The 18,282-nt window shown below is 36.5% G+C and overlaps 1 protein-coding gene across 4 annotated transcripts in view; it reads left to right on the plus strand.

Moving 5' to 3' along the window:
• FTO (FTO alpha-ketoglutarate dependent dioxygenase) overlaps nt 1-18,282 on the plus strand; it is a 215,262-nt gene that overhangs the window by 18,641 nt on the left and 178,339 nt on the right. For 2 of the 4 annotated variants that reach the window (XM_069868659.1, XM_069868663.1), the window contains exon 2: nt 17,309-17,386. In XM_069868659.1, the coding sequence (XP_069724760.1) occupies nt 17,309-17,386 (78 nt within the window). Of the gene's footprint in view, nt 1-7,607; nt 7,729-11,912; nt 11,932-17,308; nt 17,387-18,282 lie in introns of those variants that run through there. The other 2 variants (XM_069868661.1, XM_069868662.1) reach the window with 2 other exon arrangements.

The following is an 18,282-nucleotide window of genomic DNA, read 5'->3' on the forward strand; positions in this document are numbered from 1 at the left end:
GATCTCATAAAAGATGTACTACAGCTCTTAACTTGCCTTCAAATGCCATGGCTACCGTAGCACAGCGTGTTTTGGATTACTTCCCTCAGACTCTCCAACACGTACTTTATAACAGCCAGGCTGTGCTATGTAGACTGGTTAGTCTTTGTTGTTGAAGTTGCACAATTCATCTATTAACAATTCATCTATTGCACAATTCATCTATGAAGGGGATTCATACTGACCCGGGATCTACTAGAATTTTAGGACCAACAGAAGACTGCAGAGAGCTGTCTGACATCTCGCCTCTAGTCCCCAAAAGTACTTGATGTTTCACTGAAAGGTAAAATGCGTGCACCATGTAGACATGCTTCACTTCCAGCTGGCTGTGCAACATTGTCATTTGATTTCTTAAAGAGAACATGTTACCTGTTATTTGTTGGGGGCCATCTATAATGCTATTGCAAAGTAAATTGGCTTCCAACTTTTATGTGATTGTTTTCTCAAAAATGTAGAGCTTTTTAGAGGTCGTGTAACATAGAGCAAATGAAGAATAGCACGAAAAGTAATATTTTAGATTAATAATTTCTTATCTTCAGTGTCTTCTCTGGTTACTTTATCAGTTCTTTTCACAGATTATTTTTTTTCTTGCTACAGAAAAATTACATCAAATGCAGGGTAACAGAACACTGTCAAACCTAAGAAGGTTTTATATGGACAGCATTAGACAGGAGCAGAAAGATCCAGTGCACTAATAGGCACGCTCACATGAGCTACCCCGTCCATTGACAGTTTTTTCCTTTGTTCTCCCTCTCGACCCACTTTCTGCCAGTGATTTGTGACATATTTTGTAAGAGATCAAATAAGCCCTTGACACCTGATTGCAATGTAGTGCTTGTTTACAGTTGCATATTTGAAGGACCTCTAGACAAGATGGAAGGTTTAACTTAAAGTAATTAAATTTGCATCTGCTCTGTGACAGGAGTTTTCTTATGTATGCATCCTGTTGAGCAACTTTTACCGTAATTGGCCATGAAGTACCAAAAAAAGATGCAGGAAGACAAAATCATTGTTACTTACTACTAAAATCTGTCATTGTATTTCATAAGGACTGGCTGGTACTTGGGTTTGTGCCTGGTTCTTTGAAATATTGGAAGGCCTACTTTTATTTGGAAGGGGGAAAGGAGAGATTTCCAAAGCACTGGACCTTTTCCTGGGTCCTTTCACATGGCTGGAGTGAGGCTAGGCATCTAAAATGTCTGTATTATTTATATTATTAATATTAATCTCTTTCAGAATTCCTTTTGTTTTCTTGAACGTTTGTTACTATTAGTTTTGCAAGTATCTACCTTTTCAATTTTTTTTGGCATATCTGCCTTTGTCCTTGGGCAGATTCCTGAGCTGTTTGATGGTGCTGTATCTTGACACTGAACCTACTTTTTTTAATCATCTTGACTTCATTAATCATTAAAAGTAGATCTGATGTGTGGTGATGTAGTTGTGGTGAAGTCGCTGGTACTGTACTTAGTTCAATTGGATCCAAACTTATCCAGATGTTACTATTCTGCAACGGTATGTTTGTGTTTTGTATGCTAGTTTCGGGACCATGAATATTTGATTTAAATTATTAATATGAGAATTTCTTGATATTTTATAAGTCTTGAAACAGTCTTGTTGAGTGTTGTGTGATTTCCAGGTTCCTCATGTTTTCTACCAAAGTTGAGAATCTTCTTTTTTTTTTTTTTATGTGCTACAGATCAGTGTTAGTACATCTAAGTTGAAAGGCAACCAAGACACACTAAGTAGACTGAAGATAAGTAAGGTTCTTTTTTAATGTTGTTTTAAATGTAGACCCTGATTTGGAAGACAAATTAAACTGAACTTGATCATTAGCATTTTATAATCATATTTGATAAGCTAAAGAATTACAGTTCCTTTGCATTTACCATCGTTAATTCTTATCTATTCTTGGTGGTATGTTACAGCCAAATGAAGCTGATATAGTGTAGCATAACATACAGTACGTATTGGTGAGATTCTTCCTTTTAGTGAGACTTGAAGGAACGTGCTGTGATATTCACCTGATAGCATTTGAAGTGGTTTTACGAGGACCAAGAATTAATTGCGTCTTGCATGACCTGTCCTTATTGCTACTTTTGAGTGCAAGATAGGTTAGATGAAGTAATTATTTTTAGCCTACTGACTACAAGCGAGATAAATAGCTTTTGAAAGGGCTGTAAATGAAAGGCTGACCCAACTGGCGTTTGTATTACATGTTGTTTATCCTGCTCTCATCTCTATCACCTTTGGGCTACAACAAAATGTAATTTATGTTAGTAGTGCTTCATAGAAGGTGAAAGGTCATTTTTTTAATGAGGGTAGTCCTGATTGGGATTCAAGTTTTAAAATGTTGTGCGGTAGAGTGCAGTCAACAAAGTCCATGTAAACAAAGTGATTGCAGAAAGGAGCAAGAAAACCTATTATTTGATAGGAAATAAGACCGCTTTCTTTAACTAGGCATTTAGTAAAGTTCAACTAGCAGAAGTTATTTAGCTAGAAAAAGGGATTTAATGAAATACCAGCACTGGGATGGTCAAGTGTAATGAATCTTTATAGTTTTGGTAAAGTGTTGGGTTCTTTGTACTGAAGAAAACCATTTTGTAGGTAATAATTTCTTCTTTCTTACTTTGATGCCACTTGGTAAAACAAACTTTTTATCTATCTGTCTGTCTGAGATGAAATGACTGCTTGTGCTTATTCAAGGGAGAAATATGCTGCACAGTGCAACTGAGCTTGTCTGTATTTGGAAAGGTTAACCAGAATAATTAACTGGTTTTGAGTTTTCCCTTTGAAATAAAAAGTTGCATTATGTTCAAGTACAGTTTGTGTGATTGAGCAATGATGTCTGCTAGTGGTGGATTCACTTTAGCAAAACCAAACTCTTAAGAGTGATTTGGTGTAGTGATGGACAGTGCTGTTAAATGATGTTAATATTAGAATTCGCTGTATGACTTCCTTAACCTATTTTTGCAGAACACACCGCCTCCTCATAGAAGCCAAAACATTTTAAAATAGATTACAACTTCAACAGAATTCCAGTCAAAAGAAGCAGGTGCAAGGAGAAGTTTTAGAGTATAAGAGGGAAAGGTCAAGATTTCAACTTGAAGTAGTCGAAAGCTGATTTGAAAGATGTTCTTGGATTTGGGTGTTCAGCATTCAAATGTGTACCCTGTGTGACTGGTGCTTCCCATGAAAGCTTGCTCTTGTCTTTCACTTGTGTATGTTCTTTACAAGTGACAATTGCTTCAGTTATGTTCCAGTATGGAATGGGAAACGCTTCAGAGATTCTTAATTTCATTACTGTTGTAACAACTTCTAGTCTGGATTCAGTTCAAAATTTGTAAAAGGTTCTGTGTTAGATAGAGAATAATTGTAGCTTTACCATATGACAACACAGTGATATATGGTAAATGTAGAGTGTGTAATAGTAACCTCTGTGTGCAAAACCATAAGGCATATGGGATTCACTTTGTGTGGGATTTTATAGCGAAAGTGTAAGAGGGCAGCTGTTTGGATCATGTAGGAGCTGCAAGACTTCAGAGGGTTATTGTGCTGATGTCAGATGTTTTTTCTCCCCCCTGCTTTTGCACTATTTCCTGTGTATCATCCTTCATGGTACTTAAATATTGGATTGTGCCCCTATGACATGAATGTTTATTCCACGGTGGTATGTGGAGCAGTATATTGAGACCCTGTTCTAGTAGTTAGATCGTGGGGTTTCTTTTCCCCAACACTCTCCCACTCCTGCAGTTGTACTTGGCTGCCTTTTGAACTGAGGTCAGCCTCGCGATGCTGTCCTGCAGTGCCGTTCCGTGCTGCCATCTCCCTCCTTCCCTACCGCAGCACTCCCCTGTGCCTTTGGGTTCCTGCTGTCTGTTGGCAAGGAATAAAATCACACGTTACTTTAAAGCAACATAATGTTGGGATTCCCCTTCCTTTCTTCAGTGTCAGTAGGTCTTTGAACTATTAATGCAAATCTTCAAAATGATTCTTTTAAATTTACACTTGTTTTACATTATTTTATAATTACGTTTTAGTGTTTAAAGAGAAGAAAGGGATGGAAGTTTTTCAAGAGATTAAATATTAATTTTATTCACATTTAACCCTAATTTACATTAAGGATGTTAACTGAAAAGCAGGTCTTTTGAATTCAACGTTTTCATTTCCTTCTAGCCTCATTGATGAATAGCTGGATCTTGTCATATGCTCATAAAGGGTGATGGTCCACTGGGATAGAAGGAATAATTGTGCTGTCTTTTACTTTCTAGGATGGTCTGTCTGTGATGCTTACTGTTTCCTAAAAAGAAAACAAACAAACTGTCATTCTTGTTTGTCTAAAGTAAAACTGAGGTTTGAAAAAAAACCCAACTTGTTTAGACAATTAGAGACCATCCTGCTTTTCTTATAACTAAGTATTTTTGGTTTATTTCAACAACCACTCTTTCCTTAAACATTATGACAGTGTTATATTTCAGATATCTTCTTTGTAAAGGTTTCGCTTCTGTTCTTTACGATAAGATTTTTATAAGCTCTCCCTGCCTGAGTGCTTCTGCTTAAGTCTTAAAAGATTTAACAAACAGTCCAGCCTTAAGCACCAGGAAAACCCAGCCACTCTTGTATTGTCCTCATTTGATGTTTTGTATGCAGGTGAAATTTATGGCTCTAGATTATGAAATATTATGATGCATTTTATTTATGTTATATCCAGATTTCTCTGTCACGTATAGACAGAGAGGTTGATTTGAAGAGACCCATTTAATCCTAGGCAAGCCTTTTGAGGGCTCTGGCAATTTGTCTTGTCTGTCTTGACAGGACTTCAGTGTTTTGGAAATCTGATTTCTGAAGTACTTTATTGGAAGGTGTATGAAGCGGTAATATTGATGATAAAAAGTTGCGTTACGCATATGACATCTATTATGTACAGTAATAAAAAAATGTTGTGCGTGCAGCTACAACTGTGGGTAAAAGTAATCACTGATGTTAATTTTTCTTATTTTCAGATAATTATGTTATCTAAAGTGCACTCAGAGTACTCCTATTGAAATCTGTATTTTCTGGGAGTTCTGGTAACATAAAATTTTAGTTTTGTAATTTGCTTACAGAACCCTGAGTTAAAGTACAGTCTTGGTATTGTATGAACTGCTGTAGCCTGTTCTGTGTTCAGTGCATGCACTTGCATAAGTAAAATCCTAGTTTTGCATACTCTATGGTTAGGCCTTTTTGCAGATGATACAGACCTTTGTCCATGGTGTTTAATAAATTATTGAACTTGGAAGAGTCTTTGAGAAGTAGGGCCTGCATGTGACTGAGCAATAGACATGAATAAATGTTATCCTCAAGTGTATCTAGCAGACAGTAATAGATGCTCGAACAGACAATATGAGCACTGAGTGAATGATGGTAATAACATTAAATATTTACATATAGCAAAAGCATCTTGACAGCAGAAAAGAGGCTGTCGCTATAGTAAGGTGGATAAAACCCAGACTGATAGAGTATACATTTCTATAGGACATCCTTCTGTTAATAACTAGCAGCATTTCTTTGTAAGAGGCATGTTATAAAAGCAGTTGTTGGGGATTCAAAATTATTGTATTTCAGTCTGCGTATTTTATACAACATTTTAAAATCTGAGAATCTTTACTGCCATACAAGACAATTTTCAAGACTTCATTAGTATCGTCATCTGGTATTGATATCACTCCGTACCTACCATAATGTAAAAATGATGAAGTTCAGGAATAAGAATTAATAATTGTATAATAATAAAATGTTTAATATTAACCAGAAGTGCATCTTGAACTGTATGTTACGAAAAGCTCAGATTTGCTATGCTTTGCTTTATTTTAGTTTTACATTGGATTTTCTAACATAGGAACTGTCCTGAGAATTGTGTCCAAAGGAAAGTTGTACTATGACTGTACTCAAAAGAATTCATGAGAGCAGGAAGCGATGCCCTTCTTCCTCCTACACTCTCTGCTGCTGAGCAGTTTCACGGAAGTAAATCCATTTTATTGATGTCCAGAGTCCTTGAAGTGCATGATGCTTGTTTTTGTCCTTGTTTTGGTTTTTGGGGAGCCTGCAAATTATGGTTGTAGAACAGTTGGTATTGCTTGCACTGCACTTTTAAAAATAGGTCATGCTTGACTTTCCACATAATTTAAAAAGGAAATTACTGTATCAGAAGCATAGGATAACAACTTAATTTTTATACTGAAAAGTAAATGAATTTTGTTGGAGGTGCTTATTCTTTTTACTGCATTCCAAATAGCTTTCAGTTATAGGAAAGAAATAAAACAAAGGTGACAGTAAATTGAATTTTGTTTAAATACTCTATGAAGCTTGTATTGCTATGATGAACCTGTTTTCGTTTAATGATCTGTCATGTCATGTAATTAAAACAAATTGATACTGAAAATGAAGTAAAATGGAGTACTATCAAGCCGCTTTTTCATATATTCGTTGTCCCGTAATAGCAAAACAGAGCGTAGACTTAGACAATTTGTTGTTTGAAGTCATCACTGAGGAGCTCTTTTAGTATTTTGTGGCAAAGATAATTCATTGGAAGTGGGTACTGGAAACTTTGTTTGACTTTTTTGTTTAGAGTTCCTCCTCACTTGCTGCTTTTGTTGGGAAGATGCTTAGCAATTCATTTCTTAGACGTGGCTGCAGCATGGGTAGCCATTCAGTGTTCACAAGTCATCAGCATCCGTGAAAATATGAGTGATCTCAATGTGGAATATCTTAAGGCATACTGGGCTAGACTGTTGATAACTTAATGCTAGTGGATGCTAACAGAGATGTTTTGAATGTGGATTGAACTGAAGAGAAGTGCAAGTGTGCTCATTCCACTGTCTAGAGCTTGTCCTGTGTTCCTTGTTTTCTTCTTGGATATCAAGAATTGGAAATTATGCAGCATTTAACTTTTAAGATGGCATTTGGAGTCTAGTAAGTTGGCATACCCCTTGCATTCGGAGGGCTGCAGGATCTTTAAAAAAGATGTTTGGGAGTAGAAGTTCTACAAGTGTTTCTCAAGACAACTGATAGTGTTGGAAAGCAGTCTAGTTGAGGGCGTTTTTCTACTGCAGTTAGGAATAAAAAGTAGTAATATCTTGCCATCCATTTCATGGTGACAGATGCAGAATTTTTAATTTATTTATCTGTATATGAAGTGTTTGTAAATAAACGGTGTCCATGTGCTGAATGGCTAGTGAAAATGAAGTCTTTTACTTGCCTTTTCTTGTGAAATAAAAATACTTTCTTGTGAAATAGATTTTAAAGTTTTAAAGTACATTTATCAGGTTTTCAGGTTTTGGCTTGTCCTGCAAGGCTTCTCTATCTCTCTCTCTCTTTTTTTTTTTTTTTTTTTTTGACTATAAGAGCAGGCCATAATAAAAATGTATGTAGCGCTTATGAGCTCTTTGAGGAAGCGTATGTTCTAGTTCTGCAGAAGGGGGGGTTCGTTCCCTCCTGACCTCTCTTTGTCTGTCTCTTGGCAGGGGGAGGTTGCTCTCTTTGGCACTGAGTGGACTCACACTTGAGCTGAGTTCACTTTTGAACTTCCCATGTACTGTAAATCTTCAGACACAGTGGAGTGGAAGTGCATGTCAGTAGGTGGCACTGGAACATCGCTGTCTGCCAAGTACAGTCCCGAGCTCTTCATCTGCGCTGGGAGAGCTGCTGGGATTTGTAAGTGTCAGGGAAATTGTTTTATTGTTAAAGGGCATAGTGTAATATATTCATCTCCATCCAAGGCAGCCATTTAATGCCCTGAAACATGCCCTCTCACAGCTCTGGCCTGTTGACTCTGCTTATTTGGTGTAATAATTAGCAGAATTTCTCACTAACAGCAGTACTTACTAACACCTCACATTTTCCTCTGTGTTTTTGTACGTGATGGATTGTGCATTCTGTGAATGAAGTTAAGCGGGTCACAGCCTAAGCCCTGTACGACACAGCTATTTTCTGCACAACAGTTGTGAATAGATATATATTAACTCCTTTTCAATCCCTGTGGTGTGCAATGCCAACAAATTTGAGTCTTTTTGAAATAGGCTGTTGAAAACTTATAGGCACAGAATAGTTTCCTTGTCAACTTAAAAAACAGAAGAAATTGAGTGAGGAGCTCTTGAAATTAGGATCCTTTATGACATTTGGTACAGATTGCTGTACTTTGTTCTAGACGACCAATTCTCCTGTGCAGGTTAAAGGTGGTCTTTCTGCTGCCATGATATTCAGTTACTGTGCTGAGTGTGAAAACAGAGATGGGAAGCCCCAGTTAAACATCTCTTGCGTTTTCGCAGCTTAGTAGCTGGAAATGAGTAAATACATTGAAAATTTTTCTGATGGAAATAAAAATAAAAGGTTCATGAATAAGTCCTCTGGTAGGGATCCATGTCATGCTTCTTTGCAAATGCAATGGCAAGGACAGATGGAGTTAAGGGTTCCCAAAATTGTTAAGTAAAAGTAGTCATTTTTCCATTACTCGGGAATTTCATTAGGCTTTTATTTTTATGTATTGAATTAATTCAGATCAGTGTTTTAAGGCATTCATCATATGGAAGCTCAGCTTGGCATGGAGACCATCAAACCTTTCGTCACTTTTAGTTTAGAGTGGAATTGCAGCATTCATAATGTTAAATGTTGGTCATAACCTCTCGCAGTTGTCTGACACTAATTTAAAAATTTACCCTTCCAGTAGTTTGTTTTTTTTTTTTTTTTAATCCTACATTGTTTGCTCTTTATTCACCTAGCCCTTCTTGAATTCTAGTTGCTGCTGAATTAGTTCCAGTGTAGAGGGGGAAGTACTACAGCATGTTAAGACAGCAAATAGGAACAGAGGTGGATCTGGCAGCTTTCTCTTAATGTCAGTTCCTTGCCCTCTGCCTTTCTTATTAACGCTTCTGTGCTGCTGTCACTCAGATGGTTTTCTCAAAGCTGTGCATACTGTATGTCAGACAGCATGGCCCAGACTTTTGAATTTCAGGTTGAGAGTACCCCAGTGTTTAAAACCAGGGTATCAAATTGCAAAATGGTTGACTCCAGTCCATGTAGACGTTCTGAAAGAAATGAAATTTATTTATTCTTGTCTTTGACATGTCCCCTAAGAAAGCAGGAGTTTAGAATTTTAAGGTGTCTGCTTGCTTTTAAATATATGATAGTTCAGAATAATCCTTCTCTTCATCAACTTGTATTTTCATATTGGGAGAGAGCGTGCGCGTGTGTGTATGTCTTCTATACAGGGTTTTTATTGAAGTTCTTCTATAAGGCATTCAATTATTTACCTAAAAATACAGTCGGAGACTATTTGATACTTTTTCTTTATTTTCCTATCAGCCTAGTACGCTTTGGTATCGGTTAGGGATCAGTGTGCTGCCTCTCTTCTTTGCGTGGAGAATGAATCCAAACCATTCTAGAATGACTTAGTACTCTTTGTAGGAATTGTTTATTAATTTTGGCATTAGGAATATACAGTAATAGAAATCAAGGTTTTGGGGTTTTTTTTTTAGCAGAAAGGGGCGAATAAGACAAAGGAGAGTTGTGGCGAAATTCAGAATCCTGCTCTCTGCCAGCTGCTCTCTCTTTTACCTTCAGAAATCTATGCTGTATTTGAGAATAGCATGAAGGAGGGAAGAAATGATTTTTAAAAGGACTTGTCACTACTGTAGTACTTAACACTCACAGAGTACAGATGGTGATAGCAGCAGGACTACATAGACTTTTAGACCGATTAGGAGTATAAGTACAGGGAGAAAGAACAGGCAAAAGTTTCCCTGAATCAATGTGTCCAGAAGACTTAAGAAATATTTTTTTTGTGCATGTGCATTTTAGTTGAGTAGTGCTGCTCTGCAAAATTACACCTGATTATTGCAAGTGAGGCAAAAAGTTAACAAGGAATTAAGTCTACGTATGCAACTAATAAAAATGAAAACTGAAATTAAGTATTAGCCTTTGCAAGAGCTGGGATTGTGTTGTTACAACAGCATTATTTGTAGAAGTAACAGTTCTTAAGTTTGCTTAACAAATGTATACTTAAGCAGAATGTTGATTTATGTTGTGAAATTTGCCTTGTTTTTTTCCAAAGCACAGATCTGCTTCTTTCATAGCAGATCAGTGCTGTCTTGTATTCTACCTTTCAGTATACTCTAAGCTTATTCTTTAAATTATGCAAAGTCAGTTTAAGAATAAAAAGCAAGTGAAAGAAAATGGAGTAGTCCTCGCTTTAACTGTAGTTCTTTAACCTTATGATAATAGTGTAAATGTTCCAAGTCCTATGAAATTTAGATCCCAACAAGCTCTTGTCTACATTTGTCGGATTTGTGGGGCAGAAGGGAGTTTCTAACACCAGCTTTAGGAGTGCATTAAAATCAATTCTTACAGAAGTACACCAGGGTCTCCTGATTCACTGACCACTGGTGACTGGCAAAGTGATGAATCAAAACCAGAGCGAGGAATAAGACGCATCAAACTTTCAGTCAGTGTGGCTCTGCTGCCTCCAGTTTGTTTGGTTAGGCTGGATGTGCAGAGCAACTTAAGGAAGTACAGATGATTCACTGCAGTCTGCTGGTCTGAACAGTTTGAGAACCACTGAACTAAAACGTATCATTTAGAAAAATATCCAAACTTGATCTAAAAAAGAATTCCCATGAGGGAGAATTCATCTCACACAGTGGTGATGTGCTTCAGTGGTTAATTTTCTTTTCTTTTAAATTGCGCTCCCAGTTTCTGGTCTGCACTTGCCTAACCTTTCAGACCCTGAATTTTGCTAATCACTGTTTGCCAACTTAAATGTTAGCTTTCTGATTCCTGTGTGGCTTGTTCTGGAGACTGTGAACAAAGGCGAAGCCTTCAAGCTGAACAAAATTAACTAAGATTGCAAATGTAGTGAATAATTTGTTGTTCATTATTAAGTTCTCTCTTTAAATAATTTTTGTTACAGGTTCTTTAGCAAACTTCATGTAGCAATATTCTTCTTGAATGTCTATGTCAAACTTGAACAGTGTTTCACTAACGGTGCTATTATGAAGCTGAGGCAACAACTGCAGCTCATAGGCTTCCTCAGTGAGTGTCGTTATCATTTGACCTGTGGCGTAGCTGATGCAAAATTAGGAAATTATTCACTGTTATCTTATAAATACAAAACAATATCTGTGCGTTTATAACACAGATTACTTTTATAAATGTATAAAATGATAAATTGTGCAACTGAATACTCTTGTACTAATATTGATACATATGTTAATTTTATCTAGATAATGTGATACGTAACTTTTATGTTCTTGAAAATAACTTGTAAATAATGGTGTACTGTATGAACATTGTACCTCCTGTGTAGCTTCAGTAAGAAAATCTTATTGGTTGTGTTGTTTTGGGAATACATCGATGATTTGTATGACACCAGATTTGTTTTAACTGTGGTTAGAAATCTGCCATGGTTGCCTTGAAAATATTTGGGGGAGGGAAAGGTGAATTGCACAAAGGTTCTGCTCAAGGAGTCCTCTTGTGTGACAAATGTTTAAAGGAAAACCTGTGTTTATCATGTCCTTGAAAAGGACAAATCACAAAGATTGAGGCAGAAAGCAGGATGCCACTTCTGCAGCTGAGCCCCCGGGGACCTAGTGTTCCTCTTCCTTCTGTGTGTTCAATCTGCAGTGATTTTGTTAATTGTGGCATGTACTCACAAGAATTATCTTGTAAATACCTCCTCTAATATACGTGAGCTCTGTATTTGGTGAGATGTGACTAAGAAAAGTGTTCATGGAATAAATTTCCTTTTATCCTTAAGGCTTTCAACTCTTGTCCTGTCTTTTGATTCTGCAGTGAAGAATACAGTTAGATAATGAAATATGATATCTTGGAAGGCTGTAAGGGTCTTCGGATTTCACCAAGTTTGTAAGTGCTTATATAATTCCATAGTGCTTATTGTGCTAATAACATCTCTGGAAAATTATTTAGTTTTTGTGAAAAGTATCAAGTCAACAATTTTGTAGTAGTCTTTGAAGATGTTCAAATACTATGTAATGGGCATGGCTGTTACAGTATGTGAAATTTAATGCTCTAGCTCCTTATTGATCTTCCTTGTAGCCGATTGCTTGGCACAAGCATTTGCACTTAGCACCTGCTCTTTTTACATTAACGGGATCTTCAGCAGTGTTATCAAGGGGACTTTGGAAACCACACTTGATGCTAAACTTAAGTTTTTAAGGAAATATCTATATTTTTTTTAAGTGTCCATTTTATTTTCACTTTATTTTTTACTGGTGTTGCTTCTGGGTGATGTTTAACACTTCACGTTCCCCTTTCCCCTTTATTTAAAGTATCTTTATGTATTGGATTACATATAATCAACATACGTATAGACCAGAAAACCGCCAAGGCTTAGTATTATATGGAAATTATGAATAGCTGCAAGAAAATTAATTGCATCATTCATTTTACTGGTAGTTCTGGAAAACTGTAGTAGTTGAACCAGCTCGTGTGTGTGTTTGAAAGTTCTTTGCTTACATCTGCTGAAGTTATAAGGTTGTTGCAAAGGTTCTGAAACGCATCTCAAACTGTACCAGCCCATGGTTTTCATTCTGAAGGTCCTTGATTCATTCTCTGGTTGTGGTCAGTATCTTTGCTTTTGCTTTACTTCACTGATTAGCTGTTATACCCCAGTGAAGGTTGTACAATTCCACATTGCTGAAATGTGATGCTTCCCAAAATGTCATGATAATTCTTAATGTTTCTTTCAGTTGCCTTGTGCTATGCAGGCTGATACCTGCTGGAAGAGGATGCGCAAGTGATAGAGAGAACAAGATATGGATGATGGTTTGAGGATGTTTGCAGGGATGGTTGAAGCTTGACAGTTACACTGAGGAGGCTTAGGGGTATTTTGTCAGCAAAAAGTGCTTCAAATTGCTTCAAATTTTTATTATAATTAATTAAAGTGCCAAGTCTGCACTCAGCTAGGTAAGGAAAATTACAAGTTCTGTTCTATTAACAGCCACTGGCCAAGGGAACAGTGTTTATGTAGATTAAAACAACAGTTAAGGGGCCCTTAACACCTCAAGGTGGGAGAGGGGGGATACTGGTAGCAAAGACATTTTTCACACATTGCTAAGCTGCTTCAATGAATAAATTAACTCTTACTTCAGTGCCGTCAGTTAAGTATGTTGTGCATACGCATGGCTGGTCTGTGTGTGTGTGAACCCAAACCTGGGCCTGTTGATTTATGAGAAAGGGCAGGAGAGGCTGACAGCAGTAAGCAAATCCAAACAGTAACTTTGCAGGAAAGGACATCAAATGGTCTTTTAGACAGCTGCCTGGTTACAAACACTGGTGTTAGACCTGAGCTCTTTGCTTTGTCGTAGATTGTTCATTATGGATGTTTTTTTTTCATGACCACATCCCTTGAATTGCATCCTGCTGCTTCTGTAACTGGACTGGTGTGTGCAGGGGGGAGAGGAAGATGCGCAATGCTTGTATTACGTAACCAGCATGCGTTGTTGTGGTAAAGTTAGGAATGGATTTATGGGCTATTAAATATGAGTTTATATGTAATAATAATGATGCAAGTCTTTGTCCTTATTATAGAAGTGTTTTCAGCCTATAGTATGGTGGGGGGGCACTGTAATATGCAAAATGTTGTGCAAAATGTTGTGCAATATGGTTATATGTCTGTCAGTATTTTTGACAATGTGGATAGTAGAAAGAACACGGCACAAACAAGGCTTTTAGGAAGACTTGAGTGTAATGAAGGAAATATGACTTTTTCATGTAAGTAAATGATGCTGTAAAATTGGCCAAATCCCTTCAGGTCTTTTAATGAGAGGGGTTTACAGCAATAATTTGAAGGAAAAAAAAAATTGAAATCTAATTTATGTGATAATGGAGAAATCAAAGCAGTGATGGTGCATTTAGAATATATCTTCTATTACTCTAGGTGCATTTCTGACATAACCGAGCTTAGCTTTGGAAGTTGTGGAAGTTCCTGTTAAGTGGTAGCTTTTTTTCTAGATGAAGGTCTTAATATTATGTCACAAAATTTTTACTACATCAAATATTTCATTTTTCTTCTTTGTACAGTCATTGAGCTCTCAATTCAGAGCACCAGCCCTTTGATTTGTCTATGACTTCAACATTTTTATTATAGTTGATTATAAATAAAAAGAGAAACACAGGCCCTCATGCCCATTCTTATGTGGGGAAGAAGCTAACAGAGAAGAGGAATTTGTGGAAAACCAAAGCTTTGCATCTCAACTTGTGATTCTTTCATGACAATGTCTCAAGTGCTTTGCTAAAGCTGATAGCCTTTTGGAAAACAAAGGACTATTGGGGAAAACAGTGTTGGAGATGGAGATGACACTTCCTTATGTTTGAGTAGAGGCGCTTGTTCGGGGTTTTTTTTAGGAGCTGGCCCAGGAATTCCTGCAAACACACTGGATTACTTTGTAAAAAACAATAATTGTGTTTTACTAGCCTTGGTCCTGAGTGAGTAGTCTCAAAAATATAATAACTGGAGGAGGTGGTTAGCAAAACTTTTTAGCATGAAAAAATTGTCCGGTGTTCTAGCAACTTCTAATGAAAGCAGTTAAGGCACAAGAGTTTTTGTAGGCTGTGAGCAGAGTTGATGTTTCAAAGCTATGCAAGATACATAATACTGGTACCTGAATAAACTGTTACACTGTTAACAATTTTTAAAATGTAAAAAACCCAGATTTAGAAAAATGCTTTATAAGATGCCTGATGCCTTGAAGAGCCTATAAGCAATGCTTATGTCACAGTGCTTAGACTTACACATCAGCCAGCTGGTGTAGCCAGGTCTTCAATTTTCTCTTTTTTTTTTACTTTTTGGAGGTATTTGTAAGTAGCTGGATGCTTTTGACATCTGTGTGACAGCTTCTTGCATAAGAGATGAGCTGCATGTTATACCACCCAGCTGTGTGTATTAGTCTGTACATCAAGCTGAAGAGCGGCACTTAGCCAGATCTGACAATCAAATGTGAACTAGTACTACCTATACACAAGAGTGCATTTTAATGTTGTGTGCTTTTTGCCAAGAGGCTGGTACTTGACAGAGAAATTGTCAGAATCTGTCTTCTTCCACCTTTTTTTTTTATTTTCCCCCACGGATGTTGAGTCCATGTTGAAATACATGATTTCTTTTTCTGCAGTTTAATGTGATTTATCTCACAGATAACAAAGTTAATCTAATGTTTTTGGTGACTTTCTGTAGTAAAATTATAGCAAGCTTTTTGTAGTAGAGTTGTTACTGGTATAGAATATGCAGCAAATTAGCGTGTCGTTTTTTGTCAACTTAACCTGAAGTTACATTATGCTCAGTTTTGCCAGTGACTTCGTGTCAATGTACCAACAGCCTATCCCCAAAGAAAACCAGGGACCTAGAGAAATGACATTGTTAGTTCACGAAATTCAGTGCTGTCTTCACAGTCTAGTTAGGAGTCTGTGATCAGCAGAGTGTGAGTGTGGAGATGAGTAAGTACAAACTACTTGCTCTTGTTTTAGTTTGACTGATCTGTTAGCTGTAAACCTTATAATCTTGTACATTTGCTCATGATTTTAAGCCTCTGTCATCTTCCTCAGTGCTTAAATTTCAGTGAATGAAATTCACTGTCACAGAGTAAAATACACAGTTGCACTCTTCGTAGTTCAATTTTCCTTGTTTATGTGCTTGCTGTAAGCTATGAGTTAGTTATTAATATGATATTTCTTTCTTCCTTTTTAAAATGGGATTGCCAGGATAAAGCATATGTGGTTTTACCTGTATATGCAACCCAAAAAGGTTATGAAAAGGGGAATTTACAAGGAAAAAAGAATTATTATTTTTTAACCTGTGAATTCCTTTGTTTATGGAATAATCTATCTGCAGTGACAACTAGGTGTGATGAAATATGTAGTTGTTCCCACGTAGCTAGGTTTTTTGAAAGTTGCTGATACCCTTTTTTAGCTTATACTGTGTTTTCGTTTGTATTACACTCTTTCTTTTACGACTGTATGCAATTTCCATCTGGTCTTGCTCTTACAACATAAAACTACTGAGTGAGCTGCAACTTCAATTAATTCTTGTGGCAGTGTTCATGTAGCAGAAAGTATTGCAGTAAAAATGAGAATTTGAATCCTGTTATCCGAAATATTCAAGCGTTACGGCAGATATAGTTTGTGATCTTTGAGTTGCTTTTTTTTGTTAGTGAATATTTGTTAATGATCCAAGTTTATAAAGAAACTATCCTTATGAGCTGAAATAAAAAATAAAGGTAAGTGTATTAGTAGTCTAGGCCAATATTTTCACTGTAACTGTTTTTACGCTGTTGCTGTCTGTACCTCCACCCTTTTGAGTTAGTGTTGACTTAGACTGTGGGTAGATCAAGGTGGATGGACTTGTCAAAAAATCTCATGGCAGGTTTTAAGCATCTCTTGCACTTTCCAAATCTTTAGGTGCTCAATTCATTGTATAATGCCTACAGAAATTCTATTTTTATTAAAAAAAAACCTGGAAAATGCTGTTTTGGGAGAACCAGACTTTTGTCCTGGCAATGTCCTAGCACTATATTGACTAAACATTGGTGGAGATACTCTCAGTCTAAAACAGAAGGAAAAAGAGAGTTAAGAGAACACAGGGAATGCGAAAACCTGCTCTTTGCTCAGCTGGCTCTTAACGCACTCATACTAGATTTGTGGATGCAGGGCTTGAGGGATGGTGTTTTCAATATTTTGAAGTGATAGGGCCCTTGGTGTGCAGTAGGTGATGTTTTCTTGTTCCTTCATGCACTCATTTCAGGAAACGTTTTAGACCAGGCCCAACATTGAGACTTCTTGTTTTAATGGAGTATGTTATCAAACCATTTAATGGAATATGAGCTTTGTACACATCGCATCCCTAAACTGAAGAAGAAAATAAAATGGAAAAGAAAGAAGGAATTGATATGAATGTACAAAGTAGGCACACTTCTGAAGAACATTAAACCAAGATGGATTTTTGTCAGTGTAATAAGGACTGATTATATAAAACAACAATTTAGGAGGAAGAATACTCACTTGCTCTGAAACTATCTAACGTAAATTACTGCTTTGTGAGTGGAAAAGCTCCACTGATTTTTTTTTTTTAATCCATTTTTCCTTATTTAATTTTCTGAAATTGGGGGTAATAAGAGAAATAATTGTACACATTTGTGTCTTTTTAATACAACTAGTTTTGTACTTGGCTGTTTTTGTCTTGATTATTTTTAGTCTAATTTTCTGTTTCAATTTTACCCCTTCATAACAGAAAAAAAAACTTCTTGAAGAACTTGGAGAGAACAAACTTCCATATGTGACACCGGCTGATGCTGATTTCCATCAATTGGTAATGTATTTCTTTTAACTGCACTTGTTTTAAACTGAAGTGGCTGTTTGCAGTGAACAATAATAAATCTTTCTTCAAAGAGACACTGTGAAATTTGATCTGAAAAAGGTATCCTGGTGGCTGGTGAAGATAATGGAACTTAAGGTGGTGCAAAATAAGGTCTCTAGAGTTGGGATGATCAAGATGAAAACTTTGTGAACTTCATTTATTTCTAGCATTTTGCCCTGAATATCAATACGCGAGTATCAGGTAACACATGTTACAGTGAATCTCAGTATGTTATGGTTTGTTACAATAAAATACACATGACCGTTCTTTTAAGTTTTTTTTTGCTCTTCTTTTCTGACTTTTGAAGAGAACTATTCTTTATAGTCAGGTTTGGAAAAAAAAAAGGGGAAAACATTAACATAGAAATTTGATTTTTTTTTTTTCTTACTTTTATTTTCAGACAATAGTCCTTAAGACTTTGCTTAGAAAACTGTGGAAAGTGGAATGCATGCTTCAAATAAAACTAAATAAAAGTAAAAACACATGAGTAACACACCAAATGAGTGCGTGGAAGAGTATTCTAACATTAATAGAATATTCTGCGTCTATCTTGGATCTTTATAGGTCAGCTACAAAACATATGGCAAGAATTGTAGGTTCAATCAGATCAAATCAGAACACGTTAAGATGAAAAGCATAAGAAAGAATCTCGTAGTTTGAACAGCTACAGCAAGCGTGCTTACATTACAGGCGTGTCACCTTTCTGGTATTGGCATATGGCTCGAAGATGTATATGGTAGCATAAACATAGATCTAGCTCTTTCCTTGCAATGATGAATTTCTCTTTTTCAGGATTACAAAGCCAAGACAAGCTTGGTACTATAGATGCTATAGAAAACGAAGGATGT

Source organism: Phaenicophaeus curvirostris, chromosome 14, assembly GCF_032191515.1.
Source record: "Phaenicophaeus curvirostris isolate KB17595 chromosome 14, BPBGC_Pcur_1.0, whole genome shotgun sequence".
In the NCBI taxonomy this organism is placed as follows: Eukaryota; Metazoa; Chordata; class Aves; order Cuculiformes; family Cuculidae; genus Phaenicophaeus; species Phaenicophaeus curvirostris.